This window comes from Syngnathus floridae, chromosome 3, assembly GCF_059516105.1.
Source record: "Syngnathus floridae isolate MCC-2025c chromosome 3, RoL_Sflo_1.0, whole genome shotgun sequence".
Classification (NCBI taxonomy): domain Eukaryota; kingdom Metazoa; phylum Chordata; class Actinopteri; order Syngnathiformes; family Syngnathidae; genus Syngnathus; species Syngnathus floridae.
Window position 1 is genome coordinate 16,900,484 of NC_142415.1, and position 19,760 is coordinate 16,920,243.

General features: G+C 41.6%; 1 protein-coding gene across 1 annotated transcript in view; it reads left to right on the forward strand.

Moving 5' to 3' along the window:
- The first annotated feature begins 7,868 nt into the window (after window positions 1-7,868).
- insyn1 (inhibitory synaptic factor 1) overlaps window positions 7,869-19,760 on the forward strand; it is a 48,505-nt gene continuing 36,613 nt past the window's right edge. The window contains exon 1 of the mRNA XM_088370916.1: window positions 7,869-8,279. Coding sequence (XP_088227042.1) covers window positions 8,136-8,279 — 144 coding nt within the window. The 5' untranslated portion in view covers window positions 7,869-8,135. The remainder of the gene's footprint in view (window positions 8,280-19,760) is intronic.

Sequence of the window (19,760 nt, forward strand, 5' to 3'; positions counted from 1 at the left end):
ACTTCCAAATGAAAAAGTACAGATGGAGCAATTCAGCGGGGGATTGGTTGTGGTGATATATCACAAGCGAGTATGAGATAGGGAGCCTACAGCCTTCAGTGTCGAACAGGATGTTAGTCATTGAGGCCTGTGGCCATTTCATTACCCTACATTTCCTACACATTTTGATATGAAATGATATAGGAGCTGGATATCTATTCGAGAATACACCACTTGAAAAGCACAGGCTACCAACCACTGCATGCGGTCATACAAAATAGTACAAATGCTTTGTGGATAGAGACGTGATACGGTATATCTACAGTATGTAGTCATTACCAATTACCCATCTGTCGTTTTGAGGAAGGCACAATTGCAGCTGAATTGGTCAAATGGAACACCCGAGTTTAAACAAACTGAAACTCGACAAATATATTTTTTAACGTTTGTTCTTCATCCAAGCGCCATCGTATTCAAGGTGACTCAAGGTGCTTAATGGAACTCGGGTGAAAAGTCAACGCAGTTTTTTTTTCTTTCATCACTGCCAATGAGCGATCGGTTTTGTCTAATGGCCGGTTTGCGCTCACCTCATCAAAAATAAATTGTGTTGTCCATGCTTCCAAGTTATCTTGGCAGGTCAATACGAAAATGGCCTCAAGAAGACTCTCAATGACCTCTCACTGCAATTAGAATTCAAGAAGGGCCCCCATTAGTGCCCTTTCGTTATACGCAGTGACATTTTCCCAGTGGAGATGCTGTGATTTGTCAGGCACTTTTGGAAAGGGCCTCAACCTCTTGACTTCTTCTGCAGTAATTCTTAACTTTACTATAACTCTTTAACATCTTTAAAAAGACCAGTGAAGCCAGGCTCCATGCGATGACTTGCGTCATACCATGATCAATCACTATTATTGAAGCTTTACAGTAAATTAAAGAGGCCCGTATTGATCCACAATCAGACAGGTTGAGTGATTTCTGCTAGAAAAATATGACACAAACCGCCCACTCTTCATGATGAGGTCATGACCCTCCCAGGACTCATCCTTCGGGACCATCATTCGCCCCCATTCGGGGAGGAAAAGTAAATGACAAATCAATCAACCACTTAAAGCCTCATGTCATTATGTAAGCGAGCTGATCCATTACGATTCAAGGCAGCCTGTAGTTCAAGCCCCACCCAAAAAATGCAAACATGCGGGATTCCGGTTTGAAATATGAAAAGGTCAACGGAGAGGCAAGACATGTCGTTAACGATATGTCCACATGAGACACTGGCGGCTATGTCTGGCCACGCAATGTGGAAAAGCCAGCAAGCTTTAGCCTTGTACTCTCTGTAAGCCAAAAATTGACAAGAAAAAAATCTGGGTTACCATGACAATGAGAATAAAAACTGCCATTGTGAGTCTACTCTCAGTGGAAATTAGACACATTTAGTCATGAACTGTGTATGCATTCAAAATGGAAATGAATCCTTCTTTGATCATTTATCATGTTAGCTGGTGGGGGTTCCTCAAACGGTAGGCTTGTCATAATAAACATATCAGAACTTTTCTTGAATAATCAGGAACATCACTCCATCCATTTTCAAGCTCTTCTCTTCAGATGAGTGGGTGAAAACAGACCTATTGATAATTTTGTCAACAAGGAATTTTTTTATGAATATTATTTCTAAACTTCCCTTAACTTCACCAAACCATACAAATTCTGACCAGTTATTTAGAATTTATTTTTAAGGAATAAAAAAAAGTCAAATTTGTCCTCTAGTTAATCCTTTTGAAAACGTGCGACTTGACAAAACGACTTATCTCTTTGTGGTTTAAGGACAAGCTGTTCCACGGTTAAAGCTAAGACAATTTAAGTTTTGTCCACTGGTCTTTGGATGATGCAATGTCTGGTTGACATTGGAGAATCAGCTGATGAACACACTTTTTTTTTAAATGAAGGGTTGCTTTTCTAGGATTTCTCACAGTCTTTTGGGAGGTAATTGAGAATATTGACCACTAAAAGCAACGAGGAAAGAGTGATGAATTGCTAGAGGATTTCTTTTTGCTGTGTAACTAAAAAAAGACACACTTGAGTGTATTACTAGTTTTGTCATCTTTTTTTATTTGTTCTCTAAAAGGAAGCAACTTTTACACGCAATAGGTTTATATGGATTAAAATGATGACATTCTTCAATTAAGTGATTGATACTAAAATGTAATGTTTGATTAGCATGCCCAGACTATTCCTCAAATCCTTCATGTTTAATTCACAAAAGAAGATGAGGAAATAAAGTCGCATTACATCAGCGGACAGAATTCAGTATTTTCAAATACATTCAAGGAAATGTAGAGAGACTGGCATGAATTAGACAGAAGAACAAAGAGTATTTGCAAAACTGACTCATTAGAGTCCCATGTGACCTGGAGCCTTTTCTAGCTGGATTTGGCAAACTAAGCACTTGCCCACATTGCTGCTTCCTATATTATTCTTTATGCATCATTTTTGCAATAATGAAAACATATATATTGTTTAACTTGAACTGATTGAATGCAAACTGGGACTTGGCAAAGAAATATCAGTTCACCAATGCATGCGTGCATGGAATTGCACTCGTCACGATATCGAACGAGAAACCAACTCTTTGAAAGAAAAAAAAAAGGAAATATATATGTTATGGTGTGGGGGCTTCACACAAAAGGCGCATCCTAAGCTTTTGGGGGGGCGTTGCAATGCTTTGCTTTAGGGCTCATCAACAGCAACCACTACTAATTTCTGCCATGTTGGTCGGCGGGTCTTAACGCAATCCGATGCTCTCATAGACTGAGATACTTAACATTCCCCAGCCAGCAGTCTCCTTTTTTGGTTTGGATTCAGAGTCATTGTACAATACAATGATGCATGTATGATATGATGATCGAGAATCCGTAAGCTGTGCGATCATACCATCTGAACAGTTCTGTAGCATGTGTTGCATTGAATACATGAATGAAGGTCTTACGATTTGGAATCCCATCAAAATATGCAATTCTCAATACTATTACTCAAAAAGAAGCAAGTCTTACCTCGAAACACAACAACAATATACAATATAAATAGCCCACTCACACATTCTTTTAATGTTCCTTTCATATTCTTTAATGCTGGTAGAAAGTATGGACTTCAAGTCTGTCTATCCATGTCATCAAAGGGTGTACGTTGGAAGAAGAACATCTCTATTGATTGCTGGCACTCTCTCTCTGTCTCCATTATAATACAAAATAAATCCTCTGGACATTTTGTAACAGTGGCTGCCAACCCAATGACTTTCGTGAAGTGAAAGAACAATCTTGTAAAAAAAATCTGTTCTTTATCTAATTCTTCATTTAAAATGTGGAGGTGTGGTGTGTCTTTTGAAGGGATACATTACTGCATGGCAGGAAACATTGAAGACATTTTTATTTGAATATATATATTTAGTAGGGCTCTGAGGTCTGCAAACTTCAAAGCAAACATTGTAAAGTTATGCTGCAGATAAGTGAAAAAAGTCTGCCCCAAGTGTAAATGCTTTTATATCTAAATTTAAAAAACTATGCTGCTATACTTTTGATTTTGGTCTTTTTAAATCAATTTCACTTTTAGTAACTTTACATAGCTTTTCTGTGCTTTAAACTCTTTGAAATATTTGGTCTGTAAATGCGTTGTGCTTTTGGTTGTTTGAAGCACATTGAGTTGCCTTGTATATGAATTTTGTGTGATATAAATAAAATTGTCTTGCCTTGGATAGTGAAAGCCTTCCTGTGATTTAACTAATATTGTTTTCTTCTCTGTATTTTCTAGGAGTCTGTTTGCCGTGTGGCACTATACTGCCTCTCACAGGTCAGTCTTGGCATTAATTTTACCTTGTAATTCACACTATGCTTTGTGGTTAGCACTTTGACCACATCTCGTCTCTCATAATGTTGACTACCGTTATCAGTTTATCAGGCTCATATGATTTAACCGCGTCATTTTGTAGGTGTGTTTTTATTTTGAGGGCTGTACAATGTGTTATGCAGATGATGTTTGAGTGTTGCACAACTGAGCGGCTCAACCTTGAGCCACATACATTAGTTCTGCATTGTGTCAGAATTTCAATAATTACAGTACTGTATAATTTTAATTAAGGAGTGGAGCGAGTCCAGAATTAGTGTTACAGGTGTACTGACCCCTGTTGAACGCGCTGTCACGAGTATGATTAGTACACGACACACTGTGAGCTCACATGCCGCGTTCTTCACTGCGGGGTCTCACATTTGAAAAAATGTCTCTGATGTAAAAAATTCATATGTTGGTAACCCGTTTTATGTCAGTTCCCACTAAAGCAGTTTCCAGTGTTTGTGCATTAATGCCTTTTTTCGACATTTTTATGCTCGTTTATGAGCCCCGTACCCAACTTGAAAAAATTACATTCCATAAAAAAAAAGCATGGCGCAATCATTCCAAGGAAATATTAAGTGCAAGCCATATTATTTTGGAGCTACTCCAGATTTCTTGCAATAAAAGAAAAAAAACACCAGACGGTATGACCTTACGTGGGTGAAATAATCAATTTCCCCATGAAGGCGTCAGTGGCATGAAGCTATCTACACGGCGCACCTGGGTCTTTTCCACGGGGGATGTCGTTGAGTCATAAATGCCCTCTATTAGGGGCTGCTCTGCTAAACACACCTTGCAAGAAAAAAGGTTTTGCAATGTTGAGCAAAAAGAAAACGGTTGTCATAAAAGCCCGAAAGAACAGAGCCTTCTGGCTTGTTGCTGGGAGGAAAAATGCTCAAGGACACCTGTTTCTTCAAGAGCCACGTTACACCATCTGCAATGTTACACTGCTGTTGCGTAAGCAGAAAAAAACTTTGTCTTCAACTGATGCAATTCACACACTGTATGTAACTCTGAATATACATATTTTCTGGGGGAGGGGTGCATTGAAACATACATTGGGATTTGATTGACTGCAAAATATTCAATCCTCTCCAATTAGCCTAACAGCATCAGCATAACATCTGTGATTCTAGGACACCAGACCAAATTAATCTGCATGGAAAATCCACATAGCCCGAATCTCTTTTTCCAATTATGCTAAAGAATGCGCAGACCCGCTAGCTCTTCTGCTTGGTTATCTAACAAACAAACCAAAGAAAAATGTTGGAAAGCAATATGCTGTAAAAGTTTTTATTGGGCGTTCCAGCTATCCATTTTCAATCCCCTTGAGGGTCACCATCTATGATCTTGGAGCCAATCCTGACTACAGGTAGGATACGGCCTGGACTGGTTACCAGTCAATCACAGTCCAAAGAGACACGCTGAATTGTTTGTCAGCAATTCAGATGTGTGAGCCACATGCATTCCCATGCCTCCTTATTCTGAATTGCAGTTTTTAAATAAAAACATTGTCAACAGCAATCTCTGGTGCAGCCGTGCAGTAAAAACTTCCTAATCAAGAAGGTTCTCCACAAACCTTCCTCGGATATCAGTGATTTGGGGCATGTTGTGTCTTGATACCACTGCGCCTGGCAGTATGGAGGAAGACCTCATAGGGAGAAACAACATGCTCTATGCAGGTAGTGAGCCAGTGTTGATACCAGCAGAATTCAGGAGAAAAAGGGAGTGCCTGCTGAAAGCACAATGAAACTCAACTTATGTTCACAAAACAACTTTAGTGCCGCAGTAGAGTGAAACTTCCCCGGATCTATTCTATCAAACACCAACCTGGTGCTTTCTAACCAAGAGGACATTTTCTGTCTCCCAGATGAAGTAATCAAACATGAACCTCCCTTGCACATGATCATTTTACACACCCTACACCTTGTGACCACGTGGTAGGAGGTGTGACTTCATGGCGAGTTGCAAGTGCGGATCATCAGATGAAGAAGATGCAGAAGACAAGCGAGGTAGAAGAACCAAGGTGGAGGAGCTGCGCCTTTAAAGGCGCCAGACTCCGCCTCCGCCGAGTGGAAGCGGAGAGCCGAGTGGTGCTGGCAGGAGTCTGAGCCACATGATAAACTCTGGCATCAGCTTGCCTTCATCCGGCAGTCAGGGAGGACACGGCTCGGGTGCAGGGGGCAGAGCGACGGTAGAAAGAGCAAGCGTGACAGAAGGCGGGGGAGAGAGAGAGTGAGTGAAAGAGAGTGAGCGAAGGAGAGAGGAGGGGGGTCCGGGGGGCTCGGTGGTCAGAGCGATGAGACGAGGTGGATAGACGAGCGAGGAGAAGCTGTCATCTGCGCGCAGCTTCCCTTTTTCGCAGCTTTGCCCGTCTGTCGGCTGCCTGGCGAGGGCAGGCGAACGCCAGCGGGGGATGACTGGTGGCTCGTTTTCAGCAGCGCGGTTATCGGACTGACGCTCGCAGCGGTGCTGACAGGATCCGAGGCGGCGGCATCTTCTCCAACCACTTCGGGCTCTCCCAAGACTGCCAATTGCTCTTTCTGGCGCCTCCTGCCCGTCCTCCACACAGCTTCATCTTCCTCTTACTGACGAGCCTGAGAGTGAAAGACCCCTGCTGATAGAGGTTTCTCTCTGTCAAGACAGTAAGTAGGGGAAGGGAGGGAACTCTGTGCGTGTTTGTGTGTACGTGTGGACATCTCTACTGGTGAGAGAGTGTGGTTGAGAAAGTGTGGAAGACCGAGAAGAAGAGCGAGGTAGTCTGTGGCTATGAATGCCAAGGATGTGCATGGACAGTTTGCTCCAGGCGCAGCAACAGTAACGTGATGCGCGAAAAAGGTAAGTCCGTGTGCGTGTGTCCGTGCGTGTGGCGGTGGTGCGTTCTGACACCAGCTCCGAGTTAATCCCTCGCGCTCTCCGTCCCGTTCACTCTATCGCATGTTGAAGGTGCCGAGAGAGAGTAAGTGATTGCTTTCCTTGCCACCTTCCTTCCAGGTGCCATGTGCAGTTGTGGCAGCGCCGTTACCCAGGATGGGGCGGGAAGAGCGTCCCCTTGCTCATTCTCTGGGGCTCCGCCGGGAATCTTTTTTGGGATTTATCTCATCCTGTTGGATGGCGGTGAGCTCCTTGGCTCTCTGAAAGAAGAGTCCGCATAGGAAACCACACGCAGCACGGAGAAGTAAAATAATTACCCAATCACGGCAAGGGGAGGCAGACCCGGTTCCCTTAGCAACAACCAAGGGAGATAGAGGAGAGTCTTTTTCTCTATCTGCTTTTTTTTTTGGTTGGGGTAGGGGCACACCCCAGGTGGACTTTTGTGGGCATCAAGTGCCACCCAGACTCGAGAAGAAGTTGCTCCTTTGCCTCAGTGTCCCCTGTAACTGTGTCTCATCGACCATGATTTTTTGTCTTTGCTTTTTTTACCAGTTCATGCCACGAGTCACGTTTCGTAGGCTTAGGAATTAATTCAACCTGATCCCACGCCACCTGGAATAAAACTTTCTTTTGGGAAGAGAGATTGGATTTTCTAGGTCTAGGAAAAGACCTTCACCAGCCCACCTACCTTCTTGACAACAACTAAAAGACGTCATTAAGTTGCCATCTTGCAAAGAAATTGGGATCTTAAGTTTATTTTGACCGTGATGTCTTTCATTATTTGGGGAGAAAAGGAATATCCAAGATTTTCCCATAACCATCAGTAAGAACCCTTATCAAAATCCATAAAAGACAGTAATTTTGGGACTTGTATTTTTCTATTTCTAGGAAAGTGGGTATGTATCGACTTTTTTAATGGCAGCATGACATAATGTTGCAATGTTTTTCAAGTACAACAGGGAAAAGCTCTTCCCCAAGTATAGAACAGTGTTTTAAATAGCATCTCCTCTAGAACCATTTTGAGTTGTACACACTGACACATGAGATGAGTTGGCTCAGTGTGATTATGTAAGATTTTTTTTATTCCAGCCTCGGCACATGTTTTTTTTGCCTCTTCTATTTTCCATGGATTTATCATCTTTGACTTCTCCCGCGTTCACTTTCTACCCGTTTTCGGACGGACGCTATGGCTGCCAGAGAGTGACGCTGTGCCGATTGTGCGGGCGAGGAAAGGCGTTTTGGTTGTCCAGGTGCTTTTAAGATGTTGAGGTCTCCCTGCGCGACCGGGGCCCCCGTTCGGATCAGTAGCACTGAGGCTCCTAGTAGCCAAAGACATGGACCCCGACTCGGCTCCCCCACGCCCTCAGCCTGTTGGCCACTGGTCCCACGTCACCTTGTGAAGGATGTCCCTCAGCAGAGCTCCGGCCCGGGACACCTCTGAGACCCCCAGCCCGAGAGAACGCATCCGCAGCCACATGAAGATGGTGATTGACCAGCTGGAAGGAATTCTCAGAGAGCTCAAGGATGTGGCCAAGGAACTTCGGGAGGTGAGCTTGAAAATCACACACACGTTCGGTTTTGTGGGAGAAAGCGGCTTCCGAGTGGGTGTGCTACCAAGGAAGAGTTCATTTAATTAAGCGCAGCTTCCTCCTCACAGTGTGGAGATTGTGATTAAGATTTGAACGCGAGAGCTGACTTTTTTTTTGTTGTGGAGCAGGAGGATATTGTTGATTAGTACCGCAGTGAGTGTGCCTTTGCCTCCCTCATCAAAGACTAGGGCGATTACTACTTGTGTGTTCAAGTCGGGGGGTGCGGGGGTAAACTTGGTGCGAAGACCCGATGAGATGCTGCAAAGCCTGACTGCGATAGAAAAGGGGCTTAGATAAGATCCAACACTTAGCACCGCAACAGTTATGTAAGCATTTTGTTCAGGATCAACGAGATTCCTGTCGTTTTGCAAATGCGGCGTCTCAAGGATGTCTGAAAGGGAGAGAAAGATTGTGTAGCATTTCTCGCGTTATGCAATTTTGCAATAACCGCGCTAGCTGAAAGAGGAAAAAAATGTGTCTTGCATCTGAAAATCTAAGTCCGAGAGCACACAATGGCTCCGGTCATCTCTTCGGGATCTTCCCCCCGCTATGAGCTCGTCTTGTTCAGCTCCCTCTAAAGAGAGAGATAACAGCAGCCAGGGAGACAGAGATGAATGGAAGCTCCCCGAAACCCATCCCGTGTCTTTCCACTTATTAACCTCCCACCTGTTTCCAGGGAAGCAAAGAAAGGGAAACATGCTTTAAAACACATTGTAAAGCGGCATCTTGGTGTCCAAAAGACAAGGTGGGGAGGTTTTAAATAGATGTTTCCAAGCTGGCCGGCCATCACATCACAATCCCTTTGCACGCCTTCTTCCAGACTCCCACCTCTTATGTACTCGGAGGCGCAAGGGCACGGCTTGCAGCGAGCCTCCTTCTAAAGTGGGACGGAGAGGCTGTGATTGACGATTATGGTGCTACGGCAAGTGGAGTAATGCCGGCCGGAGATATTTATGAACAAACACGCGCCTTGTGCTACTGCCAGCCCCCGACGCCTATTACCATTCTCGTCTCAACGCCCATTAAGGGAGCACGATGACTCTAACGTAACTTTGCAGAAATGGCTCAATCACACGTTGACACCTGGGCTTCATATTAACTGCTTGTAGAAGAGAAAATATCACCACGTATTGTATCATTTTCTCTGAAGCTTCATTTATGATCTCCATTCGTTCGACTCCTGGGGAGCTTGCGGATACAAACAAGTGTAACGATACAACCAGAAACTGAGCAGCAGTGTCCAGATTCTGAGTGAATAATTTGTCACAGATCAACATAATTTGAGGTATTTAATTGTCTCACAGACTATTGCTGCTTCCAATTTTGCCTTCTTGATAACAAGCATCACCATGTTTGTTGGTTTGCATGTTTGAGGAACATTTTGATTTGAAGCAGCATGGATTATTATCGTCGTGCTGGGGGACATCAGTTTGACTTTACGGTCCACTGTCACACAATTGCTAAATCATTATACTGTGGTATAATTGGCTAAATACTATGTTTACGTCATTGCTTGACCAAGTGCAATTTCAACCTATTAGCCGGCATGTTATCAGTATCAATATCTTGCAATTAACCATCCGTGCGATTGCAGACTGGTAGAGGAAATACAAAGTCCCACTCCGATGCTGGATGGCTAATGTTGCATAAAATCACCCATTCTTGGTCACGTGATGGGAACAATATAATAGATAACAACTGTCAAATAATTAAATGATGAATTGCCACATGAATGCAGTGAAATAAATAATTTGGTGACGTAGCAGGAATGACTGATCATCACCTTGGGAGTCAAAAGATGACATTTCAGCTCACATGCCACAATGTAGAAATCCGGCCTTTCCACTTACCTATTTTGTTTTCATGTCTCTGGCAATCTTAGAAACTCAAAATAACATGAGCAGCAAAAATAATGATTAAATAAAACTCTTCAATTCAGCCGCATCAATATTCCATTCAGCTAATCAATCTGCCTGCATAACATACTTTGCCCATTTTGAGTTTTATCAATGTGCACTCATTTCTTATTACAGCCTTCAATCAAACCATTTAGCCAGAGCCCCAACATGAATGAAAATTTGAGGTTTCGATTTTTAAGGGAGTTTTACAACTTGTAGCTGTAATAGCCTTTGCACATTGACTTTAAGAAATCACAATGTTCCGCGGACGTTTAAGAAGCAATTCCAAATGTACATAAGACTTGTATTGAATTTTAAGGCCAGGCCATTTTTATTTCACTTTGAACATAACATGGACAAAGGCAATTTTTTTCATTACATATAATAAGACCTCACAGTCTGCCATGGTGGAAAAGACAAACAAAACATTTAATAACATAACATCATATTTATATGTGTAAAAATTCTATTTGTTTAGACAAATCATGTGAAGGCACTCTGCCAAGTCTATATGACAATACAACTAATCTTAATCCGAGAACATTGCTCCACAAATAACTGTGGTTCATATGAGACAAAGATGCAGTTTTAATCTCATCATTTTCCTTTTAGCCAGACCTTGACCTCACCCCATTCTTTTCCCTTTAGGGGGTTTCTGTCCTCATCGTCTGAAAAGAGGTCATGTTGAGGATCTTGCTTTCTTGTTTGCCAGGATTCATCAGGCTCATTAATAAACTACCTTTGCCAAACACGCGCCCCCGTAATTTCCTTTTCCAAAGTTCAAACCACAGAGCTTAATTCTCTGACAAGCTGTATTTTATGATGAATCTATGGATTCATTTGCTCTGAAACATTAATCATTGGTGCAACCCAGTAGCCAGTCGATGGGAAGTGTGCCACATTTCCGTTCTTGCTATAACGGTTTTCAACCATGAAAGTTAAATAATGCATTTCATTCCAAGACCTTGATACAAATATTTGAATATGATAGTGCAACAATGTAATGTATGGCCGGGGCGAGACCTCCAAATCCATCCATCCTGCATCAAGGTAGTATACACAAGCCAATAACATAATAGCCTCTTGCTGAACAGAATACAATAGAACGCAGCCCTCACAAAGACCAAAAATAGGTGATTGGCAGGAGAATGTAAACTATAATTTCATCCTTTCCATTGAATCAAATTGTTGTTGAAAACTAAATTTAGACTCTTGGCAAGCAGCATGCTTTCCAAAGATTAACTGAGTGAAATGTAAAATGAAATGCCGACTCTGCAAAAGTTAGTGTGGAATTGTAGATAACGTTCCATTAGGAATTTGGTTGATTGTGTTGAATTGTTTGTTGATTGATGGTATTGTCGTGCAAATTAAAAAAAATTGTGACGTCAGTCTTGGGAAGTTGAACTGGAGCTCAACGATATTGCCCAAAATTCATATTACAGTATCAGTTGTATTTTGTGCCCGTGTATGTTCACAATTAGAGCAGCGTTACTTATATTTATTTTTTTAGCAAGAGTGAAAAGCTTTTTAGGCCTAAGCAATGCAGTTGGCCACCAAATATGAAGGCGCCTATGTTTTGACATATCAGTTCTGAAGGCATCATTGACTCATTGAAGAGCCGCTTGCCGCAAATTGGGCTTTGTGCGAGGTAATCACCTGTCACCGTGAATCCATATTTCAAGTGGGTCGTCTGATATTATTTGTGAAATACACCTTTTGTTTCTCTTCTTGGGCATAGGCACTCGAGTTGAATCCTCCCTGGCTCTTTTCCACATCGCAAAAAAATCTATCCAAATATGTCTGTTTGTTTTACTTCCTTTGCTAGCTTGGGATTTAATATTAGCATCACCTGACTGAAACAACTTGACATGTGTCAAGCGTCCGTTGTAGACAGAAGTAATCAGGTCACTTTTCAAAATAAAATATTTTTCAGCCTTGTCTATTTTCAACCTAAAACTGAGCTATTTGTATTTGTGTGCACAGTGTGTCGCCCCGTCGAATAGAAAATAGTGCTTTGCAGTCATCTTCTGGCATCTTTAGGCATTTATAAAACCTTCTGAGGTGGAGAGTGTAAATTACTCCAGACATTTGCTGTTCACTATTAAAACTTAAACTTAAAATTAGAAATCTCCTGGGCTAAGGTCTGGTGATCAGAGTGGCGGTCCATCGATGGGGTTAAACTCTGTCAAGCTCTTACTATATGCCTACTCTTGCACTTTGTGCACGACATTAATATTCACTATAATGCGTTGTCACGTCCCCCTCGCTGCCATATAAGTAAATCTCACGCCTTGTGAAAGTTTTTCTGCCGCGGCTGTCGTTGAAAGTCAATTTGGGTGACATACGCCGCCCTCGTACTCGTGAATCGCATGACGGTCTTTTTGACGAGTCCAATGAGAAGGACATAAAGGAAGGACATTGGACGGTAATACCCCACGATAAAGCGCTCCATTTGTAATAATCACAGTGGCAGGAACGGCGACTCCGCTGGAGGAATCACTCATTGAGTTGCGGCATCAACCTTGGGTAGAGGATAAACAAGAAACGTTTTATGAACGTTTGGGTGACATTCAGATATTTGCTCAAACTAACTCCAGCAGAATAGATGGCATTCGATGGAAGACAATTGTCTTTATCGGACACGTCCAGGCTGGCAAATTGAAATAATGTAATAAAGCACAGAGTCGGGGGGTGGGATAGTCAAGATATGCAAGACGGAGCATTTAAAAAGAATAAAAAATGTAGTGAAGGAAGAAGGGATGATGGACTGTTATGACGGCCATTATGCAGAAGCTTTCGATGGAGCACATCTGTGTTCGGCGCAAGACAAATGAACACGGGGCAGGCAATCAGGACTCCTCAAATACAATAAAGCTCCAAATGAGATGAGGTCAAAAGACGATAAAGAAAGAGCAATTATCACTGGCTGAATGCAGCACGTTGGAGGACATTGCCCCCTGACAGGAGGCCTCAGGATAGATTGAGGCTAGTTTTCTCAATAGTTGTCATTACGTTAGACCCTGCTGCTTTATTAATGAGAATGGCCACCGTGCTGGGTGAGGATTATTTAATTAATCTTTGGAAGTGTGTCGTGAATCAAAAACTAGCCACAGTTATTCATTTGCGAGTGGCAGCACTGCAGCCATGTTACCCTCCCTCCATGTTATAGAAATGTATTTAACCTTATAATTTTACCCTCCATTTTATAGAAATGTATTTAATTTTATAATTTTACAGTACAGAAGAACCAGAATGTACAAACACAATTTATCACAATTGACAACACTAGTCCACTTCAAATTTGGTCATACTTAAAAGTGTTTTTTTTTCATCTATCCATTCTGACTGACGGAAACCTGGATTGGTTGCCAACATTATTCGGAGTAATGCATTACATCATACTGTGTTTAGATGGTTATAGTAATACAAGTTGCTCATTTTATTTTGTAATATTATAGTGTGCACAGATTAATTTTTTTTTCCGGCCGATCTCTGATTGTTAACCAGCTGATTCCGAATTTTGCTGATGCCAATTTTTTTTTCCACAACCAATTTCATACCTTTAATGTTCCAATCTTGTTTTCCTCCGAAGCACCTGTGAAAAAATACAAACTGTTGTTTGAAATGCACAAAATAGTTCTCTCAACTAAAAAAATTAAAAGCCTATTAGTCATCCGACAGCAGTGTCGGATTTAGATTCTAATCCAACACATTTATTTGTCTCAGTGAAATAATCCAGTTTAAGCTTTTTTCACTGCTTCACAACTCACATGCACTGCAAGACATTCGCGTGAAGCTTTCAGAAAATGTACTCGACCTTGCCATTTTCTATTATTGCCGTTGCTGTTTGACTTGACTGCAGTGGTGAGCAACATTTGACAACAATTGAATAAGAATGACATATTCCTCAGTCACTGCGTTCTTGTTTATAATATCAGTTAAACAATACACAACGAGACGATGAAAAAAATGCTACCTCGTCAAATGAGCTATTCTATGAATGCTCTGCATTATCTCCACTTTGGCAAACATTGAAATGCTTGTTTTATCCCCCCCCCGCCCCCCGTTGAGACGAGGTATTCTTTTTGAAATGAATGTTGCAAAACAAAATACATGTATTTCCATTAACCCAAAGTGAGTGTCCGCTTTTATTTTGTATTTATTTGAACTGAATGGCATATGATTCTGTTGGCAGCAGAAATTAAGAGATTATAATTATAAAAAAATGGTAGCTCATCAAATGAGTTGATCTGCGAATGATCTGCTTCACGAGCAGTTAAATGCCGGCATTGTTTGAAGCCCGGCATTGACGCCGTTTCAAACAACTGGCCCAAGATCAGTCGCCCTGTTTGCCAACAAGCCAGCCAGCCAGCTAGCTAGCACCTCTTTTTTGAGACACCAGTTACCACACGTTTCCACGTTTAGCAGCTCCCTGTTGAAAGGAACACACTCGGCCCTAAACCAAGTTTGTTCCGAACCCAGAAAAAGCCCCGGGAAGACAAAAATCAAACAGCCACTTACTATCTTCAGGGAACCCTTCTTCTCCCTCTCAGTATGCCCCCCCCCCCACCCCACCCATATGCATTGCAGAGCCGAAAACACTGACTCACTCTGAGAAATATTCTCTTGGCTAGATTCAACATTATTAATAAGGACAATAGGAAAAAAAAATGCCCCCGCTATGTAGTTGGCCATCTTGAGAAGATTTCTGGGTATGGTTACCTAGTGACACATACTGTTTCCTTTTTCCTCCCAAAGTTAGTGATGAACCTGATTTTGTTAATCAAAACTACATTTGGCGAAAAAAGTCATAATTTTGCAATATTACATATGTGGTGTATTGATATCCCACTATCCCCAGTTTGCTTAATTATAACAAAATTGCTTTTAGTTTGATATATATTCTCACATTCTCAGCATTAAACAGCGTTCCCAGTTGTCTTGATAACATGGCTTTGACCCGCACTCGTCCAAATACCTCAAGCAGCAAGATTTATAACACAATCATCAACATTTTTTGAGTCTTTTCTCACACCATCCCCTCTACTGCAGGGTGTGCCAATGCGAGGACGGCTTTCATTACCATGACGACGAGGAAAAGTGTCTGTTGCTACATGTTGATCTCAAGGTCTAAAAAAAAAAAAACTCGTGTGAGTTGTAGATTACACATGCCTCATAAAGACAATAAACGCATAGATGGCATTTTTGCTTGAAGAGACAGCACTTCATCTCCAAGCTGTTGAATTACACGAATCAAATGAGTACACACTTCACCCAACAGTCAAATATGTCACACATATCTGAAGCTAATTCTGATAATTCCGTTGGTATTTTTTATGGATAATTGTGTTAGTTTTTCAAATGGGAATTAGCATTATTGTTGTATCATAAAAATCTGAAGTGCCTCTCAGACAGGTATTCGGAAATTGACAGATAACTTGGTTAATTTATCCATCATGGCGTTTGTTGCAACAACACTACCCCATTTGGCACCAATGCAAGCAAACTGTAACAGCAAAAAGTCCCACTTTTATCCGCACCCGGATGAGCCCCTGCACCTCGGCAAGTTTCGTTTAAGGTTTTGTAGTTTTTGTGTACTCATCCTAACAAATAACTAACAACAAATTGGTATCCAATCACGATCTTGCCTTGTGCAATTTGTTTCTTGGTTATAACTGACAATTTGTAGCCATGGCTGCAAGGCAGAATGAATCGTCAAGGGTCCACACCTATTACGAGAGAGAAACAAACCTTAACTTTCTTAGCGTGAACTGAAGGCTAAACCTAAATCAATTTACAGTCTGCTTACATTCAGCTCTCACAACAAGTAACTGGGAGAATGGGACTTAGGCAGCTGAAATTGTTTTTCTCCCCGCAGCGTGGTCTGGAGCTTTATTCCCTAGCGAGTATGGAACATACCGGGACTTGAGTGCTGTTCATTTTTTCCCCCCGTTAAAATTCAAGAGGATATAGGTCAGAGATCATTAACTGCATGCATATAAATGCTTAGATGCCATATGCACTCACTGTCAAACATTGCCTTGCAAGCTTCTTTGAGGCGGTCGTTTGAAGCGTGGATTATCGTTCTGTAGCTAGCTTTCGTTCCTACGGCGGACACGTAACCTGAATTTGTACCCTGAATGTACTGTGGTCTATCACTAATCTGTTTCAATAAAAGTTTAGTTCATGTAAAATATTTCTAAGTGGTAAGTTAGTGTGTCTTCTAGAGATGGGGGCTAAACTGAGAGGGCTGTATTTTTTTAAAACTGCGGTATCTATAAACTCAACCCGTAACAGGAGACCTTACTCAAAATGTTGTTTCCAATGCCACATTGTTTATCCAATCAAGGTGTAGACAAACTACCATTTACACTCAAATTCACTCTCCAGGTCTTCAATGAATCTTTTTGCAACGTACTTGGAGGAAGCCAGAGGAAGGAGAAGACTGATGTAAGCATAGGGAGAAAATGCAAACTATGCAAAGATTCAAACTCAGATCTTGTAACTGTAAGACATCCTAAGCGCTACCGCAGTATGCTGCTCTTCACAATCACGTCTATAGCTATTTTTTCAAACCCAACACGTCTTGACTGTTAGGCAGACATGCTAACCATTAATCCTGCTGCTGGTCCAAGTAAAGCTCTGGGGGATCTTATTCACACACTCCTCTTACCACTGTCCTTCAAGTAAAAGTTATGCCGAAAGTTTCCAACTTTGATGCTGGCTGAAATGAGGTCTGCTGATGTGCGATGATGGGAAATATTCTGACCGATATACATATATATGCAACCTTCCAGAGTGTATGTCCTCGGTAGCATCACGGATGAGCTCGAGCCTCTCCCAACTGACTTTGTGCGATAGACAGTGAAACCCTGGACTGACTTTTGGACAATCGTAGGGCATCTGTTTCACATTTTAAAAGATTTTGGAAATTAAGGAGGACGTGCTGCGTTAGCACCGTTGGCAACCGTTAACGCTTGCCGTGGCTGTGTTTTTTTCCCACATTCTAACTTGCTGACATCTCTAGAGAGTAGCTCTCTGGTTTTGTCTTGCGGTGTTAGGATCTTACAGGCCTCCAAGCGCTCGGCGAGGCGGTCGGCACTGGAACGCGGGCAACGCACCGATCAAAGTGCTTTTTCAAGCAAAAACACAAAAACTGGGCCAAAGGGCTGCTTCTCATTAAAAGCCATTTGAGAAGAAAAACGACAAGTACCTGCCTGCTGTGTCTTGTCAATTTGCTCCTCATCGCCTGACCCCATTTTGTGTATGGAAATTAAATTCCTAAATTAAAGCTTGGTGTCACGCCTCCAGCGCAGTTCTCTTTTCTGTGCAGAAAAAAAAGACAACAAGAACAAGGCACCTTAAGCCTTAAATGTTTTCCATGCTGAATACAAAACAAGCCTGCCATCTCGTCAGCCCTGAATCACATGCTTTGTTTGGGATTTAATTCAAACTAGTGGTTGAAGTCATTACTTCAGACAGAGTTATTTTTGTTGTGCTTTTTCTCTGTGTTTGTGTCAACAAAAGTACAAAAATAATCAACGTTGAATGTCCCCAAGGTCGTAGGTTTTGTAAATTCACCAAAATTTTAGAAAGACAAGCCTTTAAAGTTACTATCAGCATTTGAACTGTTATCGTTCATGATGTCAGCTTTTCAAGCAAAACACATCAAAGACTTAATTATTTTCTGGTTTAGATGTTCTTTGATGTTTTTTGTTCCACTCAAAAACATGCCGACAAAGTTTTAATCCACCAGGAAGAATAAAGGCCAAACCTCTGAAATTGTTTTTTATTGACTAATCCATTTGGAAAGATGTTGATCACAAATAAATGCCTCAATTTTCTCCATTCCGAAAAACATTCACTTGAATTAACACCGTCGTATTAAACTTCAGTCTACATAAAAACCACCTCAAAAAATGCCTCCCTTTTCCCCTCAAAAAAGTTATCCACTTAAATAAATAAATAAGTAAATAAATGAATGCTTGTCCCAATTTCAGAGCAGATCACTTTAACCTAACAATAGCCTTGAATCCAATGTCCACGGCTGGCGTGTGCCTCATTGCAAATTGATTCGGGGGATGGACACAGCTTATGTTTTCGAGAGCAAATCCATCACAGTGACGCGATCGACAAGTAGATAAGCAGATATAAATACAACTCGCTTGCCTGCGTTCATGCATGTTTGTGTGCAGTATCATCACTCTCTTGAAACTCCATAAACAGAAACTACACTATATGGCTGACTAATGTGAAGAGCTGTGCAGAAAGTAAATATGTGATGCATTCCCATGAGACTGCCACGGAGCTTCTTTTGGGACGCGGCTCCAACATATTGACCAGCCCATCATGCTCGTAAGACCCACTGGGCCTCCCTCCAGGAACCCTGCACTCAGCATAGACAGTAATGAGGCCTCTGCTTTCGACCTCTGCTGAGGTAAACACTCGGGGAAAAAAAATAGTGCTCATCTTGCTTATTGGCTCATTATAGATAGGAAGTTCCGCGCCACTTTACAGTAAGGGTACTTACTTTCTATATGTGTTCTTCAATAATGGTGTAAACAGGTAAATGCTTAATAACCAGTTTTGGAATATTCAACTGCACTCATCAGGACTTACAGAAATGCAATGTCTTTATAAAGCATTCAATAATCCCAATTTGCACCAATTAAAGCAGTTCCTAGGGGTCTTAAAATGTCTATGACATGTTTTTGTCGAAATACCCCAAGGATGAATAATACGCACGTTTCACACACTGTCTTGCTGAAACTAGACAGTTGTCAGAATGTGACTGAATGCAGCTCTGCTTACCTTGTACAAAGCCATGACTAGCTAATTTGACATATCCCTAGCCCACTGTGGTGACAATACAGCTCTGATTACCTTTTGGGTTCAACATGATAATGGTTTTAGCCACCACTCATAAGTACGGAACTTTAGCGAGCATTTCTGCCATGTCCCGGAGAAATATTGGGTAAATTAGCCCTTTGTTATGTACATTACATAACAGGAAGGTAATGGTGTGAAAAATGCCACTCTGAGAATAGTTACTGTACATAATTTTCATTGTGGGAAAGTATACTGTACATGTAGGAATGGTCGAGTCTCCATTGGGCGCTGTCAGACACTTGAGGCAGGTGTGGGATTGTCACTCGTGCAATTACAAACACAAATGTGATCTGATTTGGGATGTTTCCCGTCTTCAGAGCTGCGCTCAGAGCAATGAGGGGCCCACTGACTCTCTAGTGGGGAAGCTTTGTCTTTCTCTATTTTTCATCTTTCTCATTCTGAGGGATCATCTGGAGGCTTTTTGTCCTATCTTTTATTTTTAGCTCTACTTTGTGGTGTATCATAAATCAACCCCATTATAAAAAAAGGAGATGTTTAACTGGCAGATCCATAAAATGCACACAAGGAGACGTATAAAATCCTAAAAGATATTCCAGCATTCTATGCATTACAACTACAACATTCAATGTAACATTAAGTAATCAGCGTTGCAATTCATGACTCATCAGAATGTCTAAAGTGACCTCTAGTG